Raw genomic sequence first — 20,377 nt, 5'->3', positions numbered from 1 at the left:
CTTTTAAAATACATCACATTTGATTCAAAAAATAAGTATTTATTTTCCTTAGCGGAATGGGACTTACGTAATGGCTAAAATAGTTCATTATTAACCAAACAAGATGAATGGGCACCTGAGCGTAGGAAGGACGCTGTGAGCTCTCTCTAGAGAGAGCTCTTCGTCTTTTTCTTTACTTTTCTTTTCAGCCTCCTCCTACGCTCCCACCTCCATGGATGTGAGATGATTGAGACTCTCCCCTTAAGGAGGGTAGATCTCCCATTTCTCCACCATTTTTGGACTCAGGTGCCAAATCTATGGAACTGGATCTGGGCCATGAGTAGTTCAGCGGAGGCGACGTCCACGGCAGATTCATCCCTTTAGTCTATGGCAGCACGAACTCAAGTTGGTGCGGCGGATCATCTCAAGAGTTGCTCTTCCCATACCTTGTCTCTCCTCTTGGTCTCTCCACCCACCTTCACGAGTTGTTCTTCCCATACCTTGCCTCTCCTCTTTGCTTTAGTTTATTGTTTCTTGTATTTCCGGACTAGTAGTGTTCATTTTTATTGTATTGTTTCTTATATATAATATATTTGCATTTTCTGATTGGTCAAAAAACTAGACAAGACGAATGATTGTAGGTAGATAATGGGCCAGGATGCCCCGTTGCTAACCAGCCCAAACCCGGAACTGAAAATAATCCGGGTCGGATCGTATCACAGATTCAAAAATAGCCTCGAGATTTGCTCAAGCAATACGTCCGTTCGACATCCCACCATTTCCCCGCTCTCTTTCAATTCTCTGTACAGAGAGAGAGAGAGAGAGAGAGGGGAGAGGAAAGGAAAGGAGAGGAGAGGAGAGGAGAGAGAGAGCGCTGTAGAGTGTGTTAGACCGACCGAGAGCGAGAGCGAGGGAAAATCGCGGTCTCGCGATGTCGGCCACTGAAGGCTTCTTCGTTCTCGGCTCAGAGAGCAGCCTCGCTGGAGGTAAATCTCACCATTTGCCCTGATTCTCTCAGTTTCACATGTCTTTAGTCTTTTTCTTCACGTTGTTGTTCAGTAATTCTAGCTCGGTCTGTAAAAACAACGTCTTATCTCGATTCGAATTGAAATTCCGCACGTGGTGTCGAAAGTCAAAACTTCGTCTCCCAAGTGCCTGTTAGGGTTCTATTGGATTTCTTTTGTTGATTGTGGTTTTCAGTTTGATTGCTTGGTTTGCAATATCAGCGAAATGTCGATGTTCTAAGATTAAATCTTCGATTCCGAGCATAAACTTGAGTTTCTTTCCCCTGCTCTATTTGTTCTTGAATCAGTTAGGTTAAGTGAGGCGTTCCAAATCTTGCAGACATTCTGAGAAACATTTTTTTCCGTATTAAAAGCTTATATTACGGTAATATCTGCTAATGTCTGGTGGCCTATAAACCCTTGGGCTCCGTCTGAGTAGATTGTGGATTTCAAATGACGGGTTTTGATGTTGAATTCAACAAAAGCATAAGAGGTTTCTCTAAAGGTGGCTAGAGTGGAAGGTGAAGTATACTCATTTGTGGTTAAAGCAACGTTTTAGCTTGGGATACTTTTGCAGGACTAGTGGAGAATATAATAAAGAGCTTAGGGAAGTGAACTCAGAGATGATAGTTGATTTACCTTATAAGTTATAACTTATAAGGAAGACTGCATGACAGAACATGCATAACGGTGTCGTCAGGCCAGCCTCGGAAATTGATGTGGTCGCCAATCAGCAGAACTATAATCCTTTACATGAAGCATTTTAAATTATTCCTTTTTAAGCAACCGTTGAAAAATCAATCCTGATAAAGTTCCCAAACTGAATGTCATAATCTGTATTGACTATTAACTCTAAATTTGAGCTATTCCCAGTGAATGATAATGTGAATTACTTTAAATAGAAATCAACGTCTATCCAAACTGGGCCTTAGTTTTCAAGAATCGGATGATTCAATCCCAATTTCTTTTGCTGTAAATATGAAGCTTAGTTATCCATAAGGGTGCTTGAGGTTGTTGGTTGGCAAAGTAACCATGAAATTCGGTATTGCTATCAGAGAAACCTAAAGTAGCAAAAACAGCAAAGAGCTCTTTTGGAAGTGCAGCAAGGAAGAAGCTTGGTGACATAAGCAACTTGCCGCAGCGGCCTCAATCATTGGTCCAACATGAGAAGGAAAAGTTTGTGCCAAATTTTACTAAAGAGTATATTGAGCAACTCCAGAAGGTACAGCTCTTCTAGGTTTGATAACTTGTTTGTTTGCATTCATGCTTTGTTCATCCTTTAACTTTGGTTTCATTTTCTGAAACTCTTATTCAGGAAAATGCGGCGCTGGTGAAGCTTTTAGCGGATAGAAAGTATCCTTTTGTGTTCAGAGTTGGTTCATTTCGTTCCGATGCATCCTTATTGACATAGATTGATGTGCTTTTTCCATCCCCTTTGTAGTTCTAGTTCCATGCTGATAATTGGTAAAATGTAATTTTGGTAGTTCCATTGATTACTGTCAGAAACTTCTGGTTTTAAGTTTTTCTTAATCTCGTTGAAAGTAAAATCATTGAATTAAGCGGATTTGAGTTACAGAAACTCAGAATCAACTTGCAGAAAATGCAGCAACAGAATATGCATCTTGCACAAGCAAATAACCAGATGCTAGTGGTCTGTTTTTTTTTTTTTTGTTATCATACTTTTATGTTCATTGACCTTTTTGAGATCAAATTTCAGCTTTCTGTAAAGTTTGTATCATGCTGACAGGACTATTTTTTCATTGACTTTGCAGGAACTTAATTCTGGTAAAGATAGGGTAAGTTCTTGCAGAGATCCTAGGTTGTTGATATTTTATATATATGATGTTTAACTTCTAGCTCTTACGTTTTTGTATAGCTTCTTCTAACTTGCGATAGAGTGTTAATCTTTTCCAGCTCAAAGCACTACAGCACGAACTTGGATGCAGAAATGGTTTGCTGAAAGCGAGAGAATTGGAACTAGAGGTTAGAATCCTCTTTCATTATCAGCATGCATGCAGGCTTATGAGAGTGTCTTTTATTTATCATTATATTCTTTTCGTTTTCTCAGGAGACTGCGAAAATGACAGCATGCCAAGAAATGGATAATCAGGTCCACAAGAAAGACATTTTTTGGGTTTCTAGTCTTCATTTTTTCTTGAATGTTCTGTTTTTTCCCTCCCTTTTACATTTACATTTCTCTCTTCGCTATGTGTAGGCGGGAACTAGCAAGTCCGAGGAGGACAGGGAATCCTCAGAACCAGATAGAGATGATAATAAACAATGCAACAAGAATAAGAAGCAGCAATCAAAGAGTCAGTGTTATTGCGGGAGAGCAATGATACATTTTGAGATTTGAGAAACCGATTTAAGTTTTCTGATCATTTGGTCTCTCATACATCACTTGCAGGTTTGAGCCTTGCTACTGTAAAGCAAAATCAGTTAAAGGAGAAAACTGGAAACAAAAGGTTTGCCCATGTATGTTACATTGAATGATGGTTGTTCATTTCACAACAGAAGAAAACTATCCTTGTTTTGATTGTCTTAGCAGTGTTTCTTTAAGAAGGCAATCTGCCAGATTTAAATCTGAAGAACCAGAGCCTACTGAAGACAAATTTGAGGTAGTCGATTCCAAATTAACTGAATGTTCTTTCCATGGGGATCAAATGTAGGAAGATCGACTTTCATGTGTTCACCAGGCAATTTTTTGGGGTTTTCTGGTATTGTTTCTCCATCCATTCTAGGGAAAGTTATGATATCTGTAGCAGTAAGAAAGTTATAACCTTTTATGGTGAATGTTACGAACTATTGTCGTGTTCTTACCAGAGGGTGTACCGTAGCAAAGTCTTAGTTACACGAGGTTGTGGTTATATTATGTACATTGTGGGTTTTTGTTAGGATCTATTGTGGTGTGATACATGCCATTGCGGTGCAGGGGTGTCTGGTATGCACTTTTTCAGGGCGTGTGTTGTAAGTCGTTCCCTCTTTCTATTTTGATGTCCCCCTTCTTATGTGTAGGTCCGAGCTAGCACATCTGAGGAGGCAAGGGAATCCTTGGAACCTGATAGAGATGATAAGAAGCAGAAATCAAAGTGTCAGTGTTTCTTCTGGAAATATTTTGCACTTGAGATTCCAGAAACTTAGTTTTTCTGACCCTCTGGTCTCTCATATGTCAATTGCAGGTTTGATCCCTTCCACTCTTAGACCAGTTCAATTGGGGGAAAAAACTGGAAACAAAAGGTTTGTCCGTGGTGGTTGCTGTTATATTCTATGTCGAGTGTTAATTGAGAAACAGAAGGAAACTATCTTCGCTTTGATTGTCGCACCAGGGTCTCTTTGAGAAGGCAATCTGCTAGGTTCAAGTCTGAAGAGCCAGAGGACGCTGAAGACAAATTTGAGGCGGACGATGCTAAATTGCCTGAATGTTCTCTTTATGATGATCAAATCCCGGAAGATGGTCCAGCTTCCATGCGTTCGTCGGCACTAAAAGATGATGGAGGATGCCGTAGCGGCCCAAATGGTGATGATGCTAAGGAACTTCGGAGGCCATCTATTGGGAGGCCCTCGCGTCTAGCAGCCACAAAGGTTCAGTCTTACAAGGAAATTCCACTTAAAGTGAAAATGCGGAGACCTGAGTGATTGAAATCTTTTGTAGGCCAACCGTATGCACTTTGGGCCGGTAGCACAGGAGGCTGAATCCAAACCCTTGGCTTGTTGTCGTTGATAGCCTTGCTTGGTTCTTTTGTGATTATAGTACTGAGAGTGTGGAGTCGAACTCTTATCTGTTGACTGATTTCTTTTCCCTTCGAAATCATCGTTAGACTTGTACGAAACCCACAGTTATTTCATCTTCGGATGACAACAAGAAATACCGAAGTGGATGATTTTATATGATCTGTAATTCATCAGAACTCTGGTTTAATGGCTCGTAATATTGTAATCGTGTGATGAATGAAATGCTAGTAAACTTTCTCGAACGGAGCTTGTTCGGTTGTTAATTTAGTTTAGTTTTAGTTTTATTTTTCAATCATTACCTTACTTCTTTTTCTAATCATTATCTTATTTTTTCAATTATTACTTTATCATTTCTCTCTATCTCTCTCCAATTATTATTCATATTTTCAATCATTATCATATTTCTCTCTTCACCCACTACTAAAACTAAACTAAACTAAACTCCCAATCAAACAAAGCCACTGTATAGTTTGAATTGTGAGTCACGTCTTTAAAATTATGTTCAAACCATTTATTTTGTGGATATTATAAAGTATAACACTTGTGTAAAAAATTAGCTTAATAGAATATTGCTATAAAAAAAGAGAGGCATATTTTGTTGATTAAAATGGATAGTGAAATAAAAAAAAAAACTCATGCTTAACTAAAATACAATATGTTAACATACCTGTAAATGTTCGATTAACTTGATTTTTTTTAGGCAGTTGGTTATGCCACTCCGCTATTTGTTAACACTATTTTTATTGTTTTTATTAGGTGAATTTACTAAAACATCCTTACACTTTATTTGGTGAATTTATTAAAACACCTTTGCAATTTATTTTATATCATAAAAGTATAAGGGTGTTTTTGTAAATTTACTTAATAAAAGCAAGAAGGGTAGGCGCGCTAACAAATCTAAAATGCTAGAGGCACATTATCTTAGAGGCACATCAACCACACACCCTTTCACATACAAGTGGGTCCCACTGATGTGCCCTTAGCACCTCAACAAGAGAGTAGCAAAATCAGCTGCCTTTCTTTCTTTTTTTAAGGATGTTCTACTTAATTACTAATCACTTATTATTTAGTTTTATGTGTTGAATTGTATTATCAAATTAAGTTTTACTACACTGTTAAAAAAAAAAAATTTTACTACCGTAAAAAAAAAGAGACAGAGATAGAGGGAAAATTTTTCAGTGCCGAGTACCCACTCAGCATATCTGAGCCATCTATTGTATTTTTGAACAGCTCGGATTTGAAAAAAGAAAAATGAGAGAGAAAGTGTTGGAGTAAGAGGAGTGAGAGAGTTTCAATCCGAGTCGTGCAAAAGTATATTGGATAGCTCAGATGTGCCTAGCAGGTACCACGTGGATATACCCACCGCACCAAAGAATTCCTCGAGATAGAGAGAGGGATATGAGGATATCTTAGAGCTGGGCAACGGACACGAAACACGAAAATACGACATGAACCAGACACAAAATTAGCGGGTTAGGGTTGAACATTTCTGACACGAAACATGAAAATGACACGACTCGAGAACACGAATTCTAAATGGATCGGGTTCGGATTGTACATGCGACACACGAAATTGACACGACTAACACGGTTACTAATTTGTGTCACCCATTAATATGAACATATATATATATATATGGTATATTTGTAAATCTATATAGATTTGAGCAACAGATACGATAACACGATACGAACCATACACGAAGTTAACAGGTTAGGGTTGGGCATTTCTGACATGAAACACGAAAATGACACGACTCGAGAAACACGAATTCTAAATAGATCGGGTTCAGATTGGGTGATTCGTGACACAAACCCGACTGACACGACACGCACACGATCCGCCCAGGCATAGGATATCTTATATGGCAAAGCTCGAACCCGGTAAGAAAGAGGGAGACAATAAACAGAGAGAGACGCCAATCCCTCGAACTTTTCTGGCGCGTATCACTCTGTGCAATCCAGAGGGAGATTAAAAGAGAGAAGCCAGAAACCCCGCTCGAGAGTTGCAGCCTCGTTCCAATCAGGTTCTCTCTCTCTCTCTCTCTCTCGATCAAACAAATACCGACACAAAATATATGTACGTATCGTGAGCGTTATCCATCTTTATCACCCTTGATTTGTTGGAAAAACTCAGATCTGACTCCTCCGGGAAAATGTACGGATTCGAAGCGATGACCTTCAACATCCATGGCGGTTATCTGGAGGCGATCGTGAGGGGTTACAGATCTGGCTTGCTCACCGCCGCCGATTACAACAACCTCTGCCAGTGCGAAACCCTTGACGACATCAAGATGCACCTCTCCGCCACCGAGTACGGTCCCTACCTCCAAAACGGTAATCGACGTCAGCACCTTATCAATGTTGTTCTCGATTCAATTGCTTTTTTTTCACGATACACGGGAATGGAATTCTATCTTTCACCGAGTTAATTTGGAGCTCTTTTATCACGCAAATGCGATTTTATTTATTTTCTAATATGCGAACGTACACACACCTGGACTAATCTATGGGGACGCAATCCTCCTCCCACTAGTGGGGAGTCCGATTAGAAGGAACTGGCGCACCTGGGAGGTTTCGAACAGACCATAGGAGGTTTTATAGCACATGGGAGATTTCAAACCTGAGAGCTTAGGGGGAGCAAACGCCTAAGTCCCAAGCCCTGACCGATAGGCCAAAACCTAGGGTTTAAGATCTTATAATTTGAGGAGGCGTTTTGATTTTCACTTGTTCTCTAGGTTGATGACTGGTATGCGGAAGAGTGGAGTCTTTTTTTTGCAGGAGTTGATACTGAGGTTAAGAATAGGTTGAGGGCTGAGGCAAGGTGACCCTCTCTCCCCTTACCTCTTCTTATTTGTCATGGAAGCCTTTACCAAACTTCTCCAAAGGAAGATTGCGAGTGTGGGATTTGTTTTCCATCCCTGATGTAGTTCCTTAAACCTATCCCATCTCATTTTTGCTGATGACATGTTTATACTTTGTGGAGCTGAGGTTCAGACTTTCAACTTGGTTACCAATGTTTTGTCTGAGTTTCACAAGTTTTCTGGTCTCCAAACAAATTTGCAAAAAAGTGCAGTCTTTTTTGCTGCTGTCCCAGATGATAGGAGAGAGATTCTTAGGAGTATTTTGAATGTTCCTGAAGCTTCTCTCCCAGTCAAGTATCTCGGAGTTCCTCTCATATCAACTCGACTAAGATATGCTGATTGTGTGTGCCTCAAGGAAAAAATGGTGGCTAGGTGATGCAGCGCTGCCTCCTTTTACGAAATTAGTTGCAAGAAGAGATCACGAACTTGCTTATGTTAAAGGTTCTCCCTTTGAAACACAAACACATATAGAGATAAACTCTAAATTTTCATTAATTCATCATTAAAAACTCCCTTAGTCCTAAGGCTTACAACTCAATTTATAATAAACTAGAAATACTAAAAAGGAAACCTAAATAAGTGAAAACTAAATCTATGTCTTAGAGAACAAGAAAACAATAAAGAGGAAATAGAATCAACCTAATTAAGAAAACCCAATATCCTAGGCAATTTATGCTAAAACGGAAAGATTCATAATAAAATACTAATTGCAAAATAATAAACTAAATTTTCTATATTTCTTTAATAATTAAAATATCGGCCTGCATCACTAGGATAGCCTCTTGGGCCAACAAATTGTTGACCTATGGTGGTAGATGTCAGCTTATTAGTTCTGTTCTTACTGGTATTTAGCATTATTGGTGCTCCACTTTCATCCTTCCTCAACAACTTTTGAAGGAAATTGAATCTGTTATGAGGGCTTTTTTCTGGGAACGGGTTGAGCTGAAATCCACTGGGGCTAGGATCAGCTGGAGCTCAGTGTGTTGTCCAAAATCTGAAGGGGGTCTTGGGTTTAGGCTCCTCAAAGACTGGAATAGAGCTACGATGCTTAGGCATTTGTGGGCCCTGAGTATGAAGGCTGACAATCTCTGGGTTAGATGGATCCATAGCTTCATGATCAAGCAGCAATGTTTATGGCACATGGAAATCTCGGTGGACTGTTCTTGGACTTTTCGTAAGATTCTAGGCCTTAGAAATATTGCTTCTACCTTTATTAAACACATTATTGGGAATGGGGCTTCTACTTTTCTTTGGTTAGATCATTGGCACGCATTGGGACCACTTTTTCCCAGGTTAGGGGAAGAATTGTCTATAATATGGGTAGGTCTTTGTCTGCTAAAGTGAGTTCTATTGTTGTGAATCACAGTTGGAGGTGGCCGAGACCCCGAAATGTTATTAGTCAAGAAATCATGCGACATACCCCACAGGATTTGCTTCCCCATCCTGAGGAGGAGGATAGAGTAATCTAGACTCTTACTCATAATGAAATTTACTCTGCTAAGTCAGCTTGGGAGGCCTTGAGGACACCTCGGATGGAAGTTCCCTGGCATGATTTAGTATGGTTTAAGCACCATATCCCTCGTTGGGCTTTGATTCAGTGGCTGGCTTTCCATGGCAAGCTGGCTACAAAAGATAGGCTTATGGTTTGGGGGGTCACCCGTGGGAAGAGCTGAGTTTTATGGGGGTGGAGAGGAATCCCATGACCATCTTTTCTTCCACTGTCCCTTTTCTGCAGCTGTTTGGCGCCTGCTTTTGTTAAAATGTAGCATCTATAGAGTTTCTTGGTTTTTGCGGGATGAGATTGTTTGGAGTATCCAGTTTTGTAAGGGGAAAACTACCAAATGCACGGTTTTCAAACTAGTTTTTGCAGCTGCCAGTTATTATCTCTGGAAGGAAAGGAATAATAGGATTTTTTGACAAAGAGGTGTGGAGTGGCATGCTGTGGGCAATCAGATTGTTGAAAGCATTCGAGCTTGTTTAAATGGATGGCGTAATGTGGACTCATCTGCAGCTAATCGAAGGCTGTTTGAGGCTTGGAGGGTTCCTCTTTTTGTTTTCAGATCTGTGTAACAATCTCGTATAGTCGTTTGTTTTCCTGGCCCTTTGTTGGGTAGGAGCTTTGGTCTTTTCTTGTATAGTCTGTTGGGGTTCACTTTCCCTTGCTCCTTTTCTCCTTTCTTTTGGTTGGTTATAAAATTCTTAACTTTCCAAAAAAAAAAGGGTTGAGGGAGATGCCCAGCCAGAAAAATAACTAAAAACAGGATAGTTGAGGGGGATTTTGCGTATTCTTGAGGGTTCTCTTCGTGTCAATTATTTAAGGCTGAGAATTGTGATGACCTTAAAGATAAGATTCGGGCGAGGATTCAAGATCTTGTCTTATGGTGGAAGAGCCCAACTTCTTATCTCTGTACTTTTTTAGGATCCTGGAGTCTGGAGCGCAGTTTTTGTGTTGCCTCTTGATTTTCTGTAACTTGGGTAGATTCTTGGGACTAAAGTGGCAGCAATCATCCATCTGGGGAGATGGAGGTAGGATAGGAGTCGGTGTACTATTGAGATTATGGCTCATGCCCCATATGGTTTCGTCCCTAATATTACTCAGATGGACAGTGTGGCATTGTATCTAACTGCTGATGGTGATTTTTCTGCTTGATCAGCGTGGCAAGCTATGAGAATGATTTCTCCCATGGTTCTTTGACATAGGGTGATTTGGTCCCCTCATCACGTGCCTACATGGGCCTTTATTCCATGGCTTCCTTTCCTAGCACTAGAAATTCACTTGCGAGTGGCTCAACCAACATCGCTCTTAAGGAAACATATAAAAGTTCACTTGCGAATGACTCAACTTATGTCGCTATTCAAGGAACTTGTATGTTTTGCGGCGCAAACCAACTCTAGATTGTAATTGAGATATTAGGATTTGTTGCATATGCGTTGAAACTGGTTTATTTTATCTCGTAATTATCATCCGGACACTACGGACTTTGGTGAACAAAAGCCACTGCATGACCAAGGCTGCTGATACGAATTCGAGTAGGCTTGTACTCCCTTCTTCATAATTCTGTGTGAAGTTAGCTGCACAATGTTGCCTATCAAAAAAAAAAAAAAAGTTAGCTGTACAATGTTCAAAAAGACGTGCATGAGTGATAGGAAAGTGTGGTTTGTTTTTCATTTTTTACCTTACAGGTTTTTGCTGTTTATTTTCAATAACGGAATCGTGGTTTTATTTGTGAACTGTCTTTGTCATGGCCGTCGTGTTACTGACACGGAGAGTTAACTAGTTAAGGGTATGGACATTCTGTGGAAGAGTGAAATTGGATCCTGAAACTTTTTGGATGCTGCTGAACACTTGTCAAAGTCTCCTTAGATGTGTCTATAAAGCAAGTGTAAGTCCCATCGGTATAGGAACTTTGCCAACACATCCCAGACCCAGAACCTTCCACCACCATGAGTGCCCTAACCTGTGGAAGTAGAAAGAGTTATCCCTTAGTGGCCCAACTTTTCTTGTAAAGATAAAAAACTTGATAAATCAAATGAAATGTTGACATGTTATATTTGTCGCTAGAGTGATTTCATCTGGTGGATGGTTTCCTATATTTCATTACAACAAAATAATTCAGAGTCACTTTTTTCTATTTTGTCATGTCTGTCTCATTTGGTTCTTTTATACTTTTGGTTGGGGGTGTGAACAATTTTCTGAAAAGATTTGTACACCTACAAGTTACAACCTCTCACTCATGCCTTCACAGATTTGTGGGCTTCTTTTTTTGATTGATTAATATGGTGAATTTGTCTCTTTTGAGTATTAAACTATATGTCTGGATTTTGGTTTATGTTGTCACTTGTTTTCTGACCCTTAGATGGGTACATTGTAATGTTTCTGTTTTATAAACTACTAATTGTGGTTTTTTCTGATGTATCTGCAGAACCTTCTCCCTTGCACACAACAACAATTGTGGAGAAATGCACTCTTAAATTGGTTGATGAGTACAAGCACATGCTCTGCCAAGCCACAGAGCCGCTGTCAACCTTTTTGGAATATATCACGTAAGCACTCTTTTCAAAAGCACTTTTTTAACTTAAAAAAACAGCTTCTATAAGATTAATCATAAACACAAATGTTTTATTTCCACAATATTTATGAAAATGTGTTTTGTCAAAGGGTGATACCTTGGCTCATGTAGTCTATGATGTGAAAACATGGTTTTCCCTTTTTTGTTGTCTGTTTTGGGTGGTGAGGAAGCCTTCTTGGGTCATTGGATTAGGCTTTCCATACTTAACACCACCCCTTCAAGCACCAAAACCCGATAATCCTCATATAACGTTTCCACCAACGGGCAGCAGGTGGGCACCAGGTGGTTTGCATCGGATGAAGATGTAGTAATAGTAAGAAACAAAATATGTTTTACACGAAAATTGTTGCTTTAGATGCTTGTGCTTGGATCACGCCCAATCGTGAACCAAAGTGATTCATTTTATGAAGTTCGGAAGTTGTTTTCTATATGCATGGACCCGTTTTTCCCTCAAGGTACAGGTCTCTTGTAGGTTTATGTTTTTTTTTTTTTTTTTCCTGCTTATACTTCTATTGGCAGGCCAAGTGATGTCACATGAACCTTATCTTTGAAGAAAAGTGAGCACAGTTATACTTCTATAATCACTTCTGATTTTGCTACTTACTATTTGAGTTGCATTTGTGTGTCAATGTCGAGCTTTGGGTAGCTGGGACCCTTTAATTAGGCTCAAATTTCGCGTAATTGCATTAACTATTGCTTGAAGTGAAATCTTGGACATGGATCAGTCTAGCTTGTGGGGTGTAGCACAGGTATCATATTAATGATCTGAGCGGTTTATGTTGCCATGGTAAGAATCAGGTTGATCGGATATCAGTAAGTTCTTGCCTGATCGAATTGTGGAAAAAATGGCTGGCCAAAACTTGTGATCATTACGATTTTTCATGATAAAGGGAATCCAATCAAATGGCTACTAATGTCCAAATAAGCTACTTTTTATGAATTTTGGAACTTAAGAAATGAACGACTCGGATCATAAAAAGGACTCGTGGTGGATGAGCTCTAATCTTAGACTGGTATGAACATTGTTTGGGCATGTAGGCGTGCAGTTGATCTTACTTTGATGTGTTCACTTACACTATATCTGGCAGGATGAGGATGAATGTTTACTTTACTGAACTTCAGAATTAATGCTTAGCTGAGTAAGTAGATCGTTCTTAAAACCTGATTTCTTCTTATTTTACAGGTATGGTCACATGATTGACAATGTTGTCCTGATCGTGACCGGAACCTTGCATGAAAGAGATGTTCATGAACTGCTAGAGAAATGCCATCCTTTAGGCATGTTTGATAGGTAATGTATCCTCAATTCATGTTTGTAATTATGTTTTAGCTACTAAACTATAACGCTATAATGTCTTACCTACTAATGAGGTAATGAATGTCTTGATTTTTCCCTCAGCATTGCTACTTTGGCAGTCGCTCAGAATATGCGGGAGCTCTATAGACTTGTTCTTGTTGACACACCATTGGCTCCATACTTCTCTGAGTGTATCACGTCTGAGGTACTAATTGCTTTTCATGTCTCCTTCCCACTTTCTTTGTATCTTGACACAGTAACACACAGATTTGCTTGTCTGATGCCATGAAGAACTTGAATTGTCTGCTGAGTGATGTAAACTGAAAAAGGATTTCTAGATTAACTACATCACAAGTACCACTATAACCAATACTGTAATGGTTTTTCTGTCAAATTAGGCAAGAACAAAACGATTTACGCCTTTCTATTTGACCTGCAGTTGCAAATTCAGTTGTGAGATCAATAGTACTAAAATGGCTTCTCATATGTAACATGTTTAACTATCTAGAAGAACTGAGTTATACTTCGCTACCTTATCATAGAATAATTTCAAGGTCAAGTATGGTACATCATGTTTTTTGCTTACGTTTAACAATCATGCGACTGGCAGGATCTGGATGACATGAACATTGAAATAATGAGGAATACTCTGTACAAGGCATACCTCGAGGATTTCTACAGGTTTTGTCAGGTTAGTGTTAACTGCCCAATGCATAAATGCTTGTTTCATTCTCTTATTATAAAGGTTGCCGTTTCCTTTTTTCACCTACTGTAGTATATGTGAATTTTGCGAATAGAAACTTGGTGGAGCCACTGCAGAGATCATGTCTGACCTCCTTGCCTTTGAAGCTGACAGAAGAGCTGTTAATATCACCATCAACAGGTGTAATCACTGTTCAGAACTTTGTAATCATCTATTTCAGTTATTTCATCAGAGATGGTGGTCTATTAGTTCAACTTAGTAACACTTTCTTTTTGGTCATTTACGTGGATGCAGCATTGGCACTGAGCTTACTCGAGATGATCGTAAGAAGTTATATTCCAAGTTTGGCTTACTGTAAGCTTTCTGTTAAAGTTCAAAATTTTCCAGCTTCTGAGGTTATATGCCCTTGTAGAGCTTCTTTCTAATGATGGTTATGTATGAAACAGTTACCCTTATGGGCATGAGGAACTTGCTGTGTGTGAGGATATAGATCAGGTTTCCTTCTTTTCCTTAATGAAAGCTCAATTACAAGATGATGCTTTCTATTTAATTTTTGGTTTATATGTACAGAACTGGGATACTATTAATTCTTCTTAACGGATATGGTTACCTTAAAGGCAACTGAATATTGTATGATGAATTATAAAGACGCAAAGAATTTGTGATTACCTCAATCTGCCTATGCGAAACAGCGAAATTTGAACTTCAAAATCAAAATTCTGTTGGCTTGCCTTGGCAGCTTCCGGTTACCTTGACAAAGTCCAAAGACTCTGAACATTGCCGGTTTAAAACTTGAAGTAGTTTGTACATCTTGCAGTTTCAAAAAGAGGCTGCTAAATCCAGTCTTCTTTCTTGGAGCCGCAATCTTTTCTCTCACAATGGCTTTACCACGTGAGAGGGGGGGTTATGTTATCAGAGAGAAGTGTGGATTTATCAATTTCCATTGACAACCATGGTGCTTACTATAAACTTCATTCCAGTTCTGGGTGCTTTCTGTATACTTCATTCCATTTCATTCACAATAAGTTTGGTTGCGGGTGGAATGAATACATTGATGCACACAAACATTTCGAGACTTAGTTTTGTGAGAATCACACATGCAAAAGTATGTTGCAGTTTTTGCAAAACTGCAGAAATGGCGGAAAGAGTAAATTTCTTACCTACGAAACAGTTTGTTGTTGAAGCTGGTCAACAATTAAATTATTGGATAAGTTGTTCTTGGAAGTATAATTTGTTTTTCTAGCTACTTCACAAATTTTGGCTCACCCTATACCTTCGTTACCAGTTGAGTTGTGCATCAGTAATATCTAGTTTTGTCTTTATAGTTTGCCCTCTTAAATTTTGTTTATAGCTCTTACTTTTTTCTACAATTACTGTCACAGGTTCGTTCTGCCATGGAAAAATACCCTCCTTACCAGTCGATATTTGCCAAATTATCCTACGGAGAGAGCCAGATGCTTGACAAGGCATTCTATGAAGAGGAGGTGAAGAGGCTTTGCTTTGCGTTTGAGCAACAGGTTTGTATCTCTCTTTATTTTGAGAGTGAGTTATTAAGTTCAGATGTTTCTTCTAGTGATGGTTGCCTCTCAACGTCTGCACTGAAGCACCCCGATTATGTTGAGCTCCTTTCAAAAGTTCCACTGTAGATAATGATTGGCATTCTAGTCACTTTCTTTGATTTGTTTTGGGCGTGTATTAGGCTCAAAGATTTGAGGAAGGATAAAATTAGAGGGAATAGAAAAGAAAGGATCTAACGAGTAACGGCTCACAACGGTTAGATCCTTCACCTTTTCCACTTCCTTATCTTTGCTCAAATCTTTGATCCAAATACAGCAGTACCTATGTTCGGAGCGTGGATTTCTGAAGGATTTTACCAAGGGAAAGGAAAATAAGAGTTCTTCACTTCAATATCTAATCGTTGCCTGTTCTTTTCCCCACATATTCCTCTGCACATCTTTGATCCAAATGCAGCCTTACATCGTATTTGATTGCTTACCTCCAATTTCGTTGACGATAGAATGTTGGGTTTTCTTTTTCTGAGTTGCAGTTCCACTATGCTGTATTCTTTGCATACATGAGGTTGAAGGAGCAGGAGATCAGGAACCTGATGTGGATATCTGAATGTGTGGCTCAGAACCAGAAGTCCAGAGTTCACGACAGCGTTGTTTTCATATTTTAGTTCATTTACGACCGGATTGAAATCAGCTTGCTCCGATTACATGTTTGCCTGTAAATCTCGCCCCCATTGGAGTCGCCTGTTAAGATTACTGCGAGGTGCTGTTGTTCCCCCTGCACTATGTGCAAGTTTCTCAAATAAGTATTTCTCTATGTCTAATTAGCTATGTGGGAGAAAATCTTGTACGCGGTTTCATTCGATTATATGGAATGTAAGTTGAATATATACATTGGTAGTCAAGTACAAATTTCGGAAGAATATTATTCAACGTTAACTATTATGCAACGCGAAATATTATGGGACAGAACAAGATACCTATTACTACATGATTTATATCATGTTTTTATAACCCTGTCTTAGGGACCGTCACACTCAGAAATAGGAATGACAACAACTGGGTGGGCGAGGCGGGTTTTGCCTATCCCAACCCTGCTTTGAAAATTTAGCACCGCCCCAAATCCGGACCGGGTAATGTATGGGTACTCCCGCCCCACTCCTATCGGGTATCGGGTTTACCCACCCCTCCTATTTTCTCTTTTAAGAAAATATATTCTAAACTCTAAAAATAAATGAGCACAAAAAATAAAAGTTGACAAAATAAATATGGAGTATAACTTAACCAAAATCTACTATCTAAAAGAAAAATGGAGGATATAATTAATATCTTGTGTCGTATATTTGTTGCAAGGATAAAAATACAAGAATAAATTTTACATATGTTTGCACAAAATAATTTTGGGCCGGTGAATGTCTACCCGAACCCGACCGAGTTTCTTCAATTCTCTCCCAACACGATACCCGGAAATTTTAACAAAAGCCCACCCCGATTGGGGCCGGTCAAAGTGTGATGGGTTCAATTGCCATCTCTACTTAGAAAATTCAAACAGCTTGATAAACTTTCACTATCATGCATGCATCGTTTCATTATGCATAGAGTCATTACTAATTAAAAAATGTAAATAATTTTTTTTGTCAGGTTAAAATAGAATCGGGTGGTCGATGGACAATCAAAATGGAACTGAAGGAATACTTGAGAAGTCTTTTTTATTGAAGTTCATTGGATACGTTTTTATAAAAGTTGTTTAGGGGAACAGATTTTTATACTCCCCTCTTATCCAAATACTTTTTTTTAAGTGATGTCAAATTATATGATTATCAAATATGTATGAAGGGTAGTTTTGTAAGTCTACATAAATGAAGACAAAAAATATGGTGCACTTGGACAAAAGAAAAATGTAAAAATCAATTTACTTGTTTAGTGAAGTATTTTTTTTTATTTTTAATACTAATCAAACATCAGGGTCAGCTTATTCCCACCCATCTCGATTAGTGGAGTATTAGTTATATTGGAAAAATTATTCAATGCCCCTGAGGTACTATCACATGGTATCTCAAACTCTCTTCACAACAAATTTGTGTGATCCCCATTCCAAAGTGTGGTGGGGGGGGCGGGGGGGTCCACACCAATGTGAGGTAGAAAAGAATTTGGAACACTATCATCTGGTGCCCCAGGATCATGTAATAATACTAGTTTTGTTGAGAAGGCTTTGAGTTTAGGATATCAGGAGCAACAGCCCACCACGGAGTAGGCCCATGAGCCCATCGCTCGGGCTTCTCAGGACCCAGCCAAGAAAACCCTAACTACAGCATAAAATCGAAGCCCTCTTGCGAGTTGCGGCTACCTCCATTTTCAGAGAGAGAGAGAGAGAGAGAGAGAGAGAGAGAGAAAACTTGGTAGCAATGGCCCCGAAGAAGGTAACAAGGGCGGCGAGCAGAAACCCTGAGCTGATACGAGGGGTGGGCAAGTACTCTCGCTCCGTGATGTACCACAAGAGAGGTCTGTGGGCCATCAAGGAAAAAAACGGCGGCGTCTTCCCCCGCCACGACAAGAAGCCGGCCGACCAACCACTCGCCGCGAAGCCGCCAAAGTTCTACCCCGGCGACGACGTCAAGAAGCCCTTGGTTAACAAGCGCAAGCCCAAACCCACCAAACTCAAGTATACCCCTCCACGCACTAAGAAAATTACGAGTAGTAGACTAATATTTTGTATTTATGTTTTTATTTCTATGGTGTATGTGTAGGGCTGGTATTACTCCAGGGACGGTGCTGATTATGCTGGCTGGGAGGTTTAAGGGGAAGAGAGTTGTTTTCCTGAAACAGCTGCCATCTGGGTTGCTTCTTGTTACTGGTGAGCTCTATGTTGATTTTGAGAAATGGGTATTAGGATTGGAGCATCATTTGGTGGTTTTGTGAGCTGATGTATTATGTGGGTATTATTAGGTTTCTTGATTTTGTCAAGTTCTATGTTAGATCGAAAGTTAGTTATTGGGGTGAGGTGATACGACTACGATTCTAGAGATTGCAACTGGTTGTTTTATTAGCTTGTGCATTGTAATTGGATCGTTAGAATTTCAGATTTTTTTGTTATTTCTATTGCTTATCTTTTAGCTTGGGATGTCAAAATGGTGTGTGATTAAATTTATGGTTCATGGATTCCAAATGTATCAAACAGGAAGTCAATTTGAAATGGATGGTGCTTTTGATCAAATTGAGACCTTAGAATAATCAAATGCGGGATTTTAATTTTCATAGTTCCTGTGGAGCGTAGTATAGAGTCTATAGACTATAGAGTCTTCTAGATACCTCTCGATACTTATAGACTTCGTACCACTATAGCACTGCTGTGATAGCTTATCATGGGCTTGAAATGCCTAGTTTCCTCGATGAATGGTGATTTTGTGAAGGAGTTGTATGTAGTGATATTACCTTTGTATATCCGTGTAGTTACTACCTCATTTCCGTTTTAGAGTTCAACTTATCAGAGTTCATGTTTTTCATATTACCTTTTATAAGTGGGGTTTTACCATGATAATTAATTATGCTTTGGCTCGTAAAATATTTTGCTTAAAGTATGTCTATTTTGACAGTTCAGTTTCTAATTGTTGTTCCTGTATGCCCAATCCTCTAGACCACCACCCTATCCTTCTCCTTCGTCCCTTCGATTTAACTTGCTTTCGTGATATATTTTTAAATAGCTTTATGGATCCATTGTCTCATCACTCCTTTACTGTATCAGGACCATTCAAAATAAATGGTGTTCCACTGAGGCGTGTGAATCAATCTTACTTGGTAGCAACTTCTACCAAGGTTGAAATTGCTGGGTGCAACGTTGAAAAGTTTGATGACAAGTACTTTGCAAAGAAAGTTGTGAAGAAGAAAAAGAAAGGAGAAGGAGAGTTCTTTGAGGCTGAGAAAGAGGTTAGTTTTCATCGTAGAATTTTGGGGTAGGCTACTTCTTTTTTCTCTTTTGGGTACATTAAATTTTATAAATCCAAACAAAGATACAAGATCAACAAGAGTTACGAGGAGCACACCCCTAACCCGAAGTAGGCTAGCTACAGTGGGCATGTACCTACAAAAGCGAACCTACTAACTGGAAATAGCAGGAAAAAACAAACACCACACACACACACACACACACACACACACTAAGCAGCAGGACAACACCCCCCTCCTACATAGAGCCATTAAACAGACACATCCAATCAAGTAGCAAAAAACAACAGCCAAAACCAGGACCAACAATCATCATGGATTAAAGACACCAGAAGAAATATTTGGAGCATCACATTGGGACTGATTCCTGGCATTCCTCTTATCACTTCTCCATGAGCTCAAACGTGATCTCAGGTCAGACAGAATCAGCATACTGAGTTCACTTCTCTTTGCACATGCTGAAACATTCTGGCATTCCTCTCAAGTCACACATGGTATAGAGCTGCAGCAAGAGCAACCTTATGAACAAAATAATGAAACCATCCCCTCTTCTGGGTTGACTGGTTCTCTTCTGGGTTAATTTCTTTTGTTTGTTCCTATTTTTTTTGTCTGTTAATACGTTTTCTCTTGGAAAATGCAGGAGAAGAATTCTCTTCCACAGGAAAAGAAGGATGATCAGAAAACTGTGGATGAACCCTTGATTAAAGCCATTGAAGCTGTTCCAGATCTGAAGACTTATTTGGCTGCAAGATTTTCGCTCAAGGCAGGCATGAAACCTCATGAGCTCACCTTTTAGACCAAGCATATCCGAAATTGTTAGGAATCTGAGATTTTACTCTGGTGTTCTGTTCAATTTGAAGTTGTTCTAGACAGTGTATGAGATTTTGTTGGTGGATAACCATCTTAATTTTTGTTTACGTTAGCCAATGTGGCACGGAAGGGATTTCCTTGTGATGATACATATTCCGTGAGGGCTTGTGACCTTGGCAAAGATGTTTTACCTGTGCTTTATTCTGTTTGCATTCTTATCCAATCGATTACTATGTCTCTTAACTCTCCTCTCTGTTTATTGGCCAAATCAGTTCCCTTCAGAAGGATATTTGTAGTGATTTCTAGCACTTCATATCGAGCTGGTGCCAAGAGGCTTTTGGCCAGTGGCATTAGATCGTGCAGGTGCTGGGGGAAAGGAGGTAAGAAGTTGAACTCTCCCTCCCAATGTGTTAATCTACCTATTTCAACAATTGCTGATTCCAGGAAATAGAAAAAAAAACCCCT

General features: G+C 39.3%; 3 protein-coding genes across 8 annotated transcripts in view; all 3 read left to right on the top strand.

Moving 5' to 3' along the window:
* The window catches only part of LOC131300285 (large ribosomal subunit protein eL6-like), a 42,247-nt gene extending 22,092 nt beyond the window's left edge, over positions 1–20,155 (top strand). The window contains exons 2-5 of one of the 2 annotated variants that reach the window (XM_058326046.1): positions 17,545–17,822; positions 17,908–18,014; positions 18,903–19,084; positions 19,743–20,155. In XM_058326046.1, coding sequence (XP_058182029.1) covers positions 17,566–17,822; positions 17,908–18,014; positions 18,903–19,084; positions 19,743–19,898 — 702 coding nt within the window. In that variant the 5' untranslated portion in view covers positions 17,545–17,565 and the 3' untranslated portion in view covers positions 19,899–20,155. Of the gene's footprint in view, positions 1–17,525; positions 17,823–17,907; positions 18,015–18,902; positions 19,085–19,742 lie in introns of those variants that run through there. The other variant, XM_058326045.1, reaches the window with a different exon arrangement.
* LOC131300282 (SHUGOSHIN 1-like) lies at positions 741–4,957 on the top strand. 5 transcript variants are annotated; one of them, XM_058326041.1, is made up of 13 exons: positions 741–965; positions 2,039–2,205; positions 2,299–2,336; positions 2,526–2,634; positions 2,756–2,779; positions 2,898–2,966; positions 3,052–3,093; positions 3,199–3,295; positions 3,391–3,448; positions 3,532–3,601; positions 3,999–4,074; positions 4,163–4,220; positions 4,310–4,957. In XM_058326041.1, the coding sequence occupies exons 1-13, from the start codon at positions 911–913 to the stop codon at positions 4,617–4,619; spliced, it is 1,173 nt and encodes a 390-aa protein (XP_058182024.1). In that variant the 5' UTR covers positions 741–910; the 3' UTR covers positions 4,620–4,957. The 5 variants fall into 5 exon arrangements, with proteins under 5 accessions (XP_058182024.1, XP_058182022.1, XP_058182021.1 ...); XM_058326039.1 differs by having other exon boundaries at positions 3,529–3,601; XM_058326038.1 differs by having other exon boundaries at positions 3,052–3,117.
* On the top strand, positions 6,589–16,050 carry LOC131300283 (V-type proton ATPase subunit d2). The gene is made up of 10 exons (XM_058326043.1): positions 6,589–7,052; positions 11,503–11,623; positions 12,833–12,940; positions 13,049–13,151; positions 13,557–13,637; positions 13,744–13,829; positions 13,944–14,003; positions 14,096–14,144; positions 15,032–15,166; positions 15,697–16,050. The coding sequence occupies exons 1-10, from the start codon at positions 6,872–6,874 to the stop codon at positions 15,826–15,828; spliced, it is 1,056 nt and encodes a 351-aa protein (XP_058182026.1). The 5' UTR covers positions 6,589–6,871; the 3' UTR covers positions 15,829–16,050.
* Positions 20,156–20,377: the final 222 nt, after the last annotated feature.

This window comes from Rhododendron vialii, chromosome 9a, assembly GCF_030253575.1.
Source record: "Rhododendron vialii isolate Sample 1 chromosome 9a, ASM3025357v1".
Taxonomy (NCBI): domain Eukaryota; kingdom Viridiplantae; phylum Streptophyta; class Magnoliopsida; order Ericales; family Ericaceae; genus Rhododendron; species Rhododendron vialii.
The sequence above is the reverse complement of the archived record's forward strand: the minus strand, read 5'-3'. Positions and strand labels throughout refer to the sequence as shown.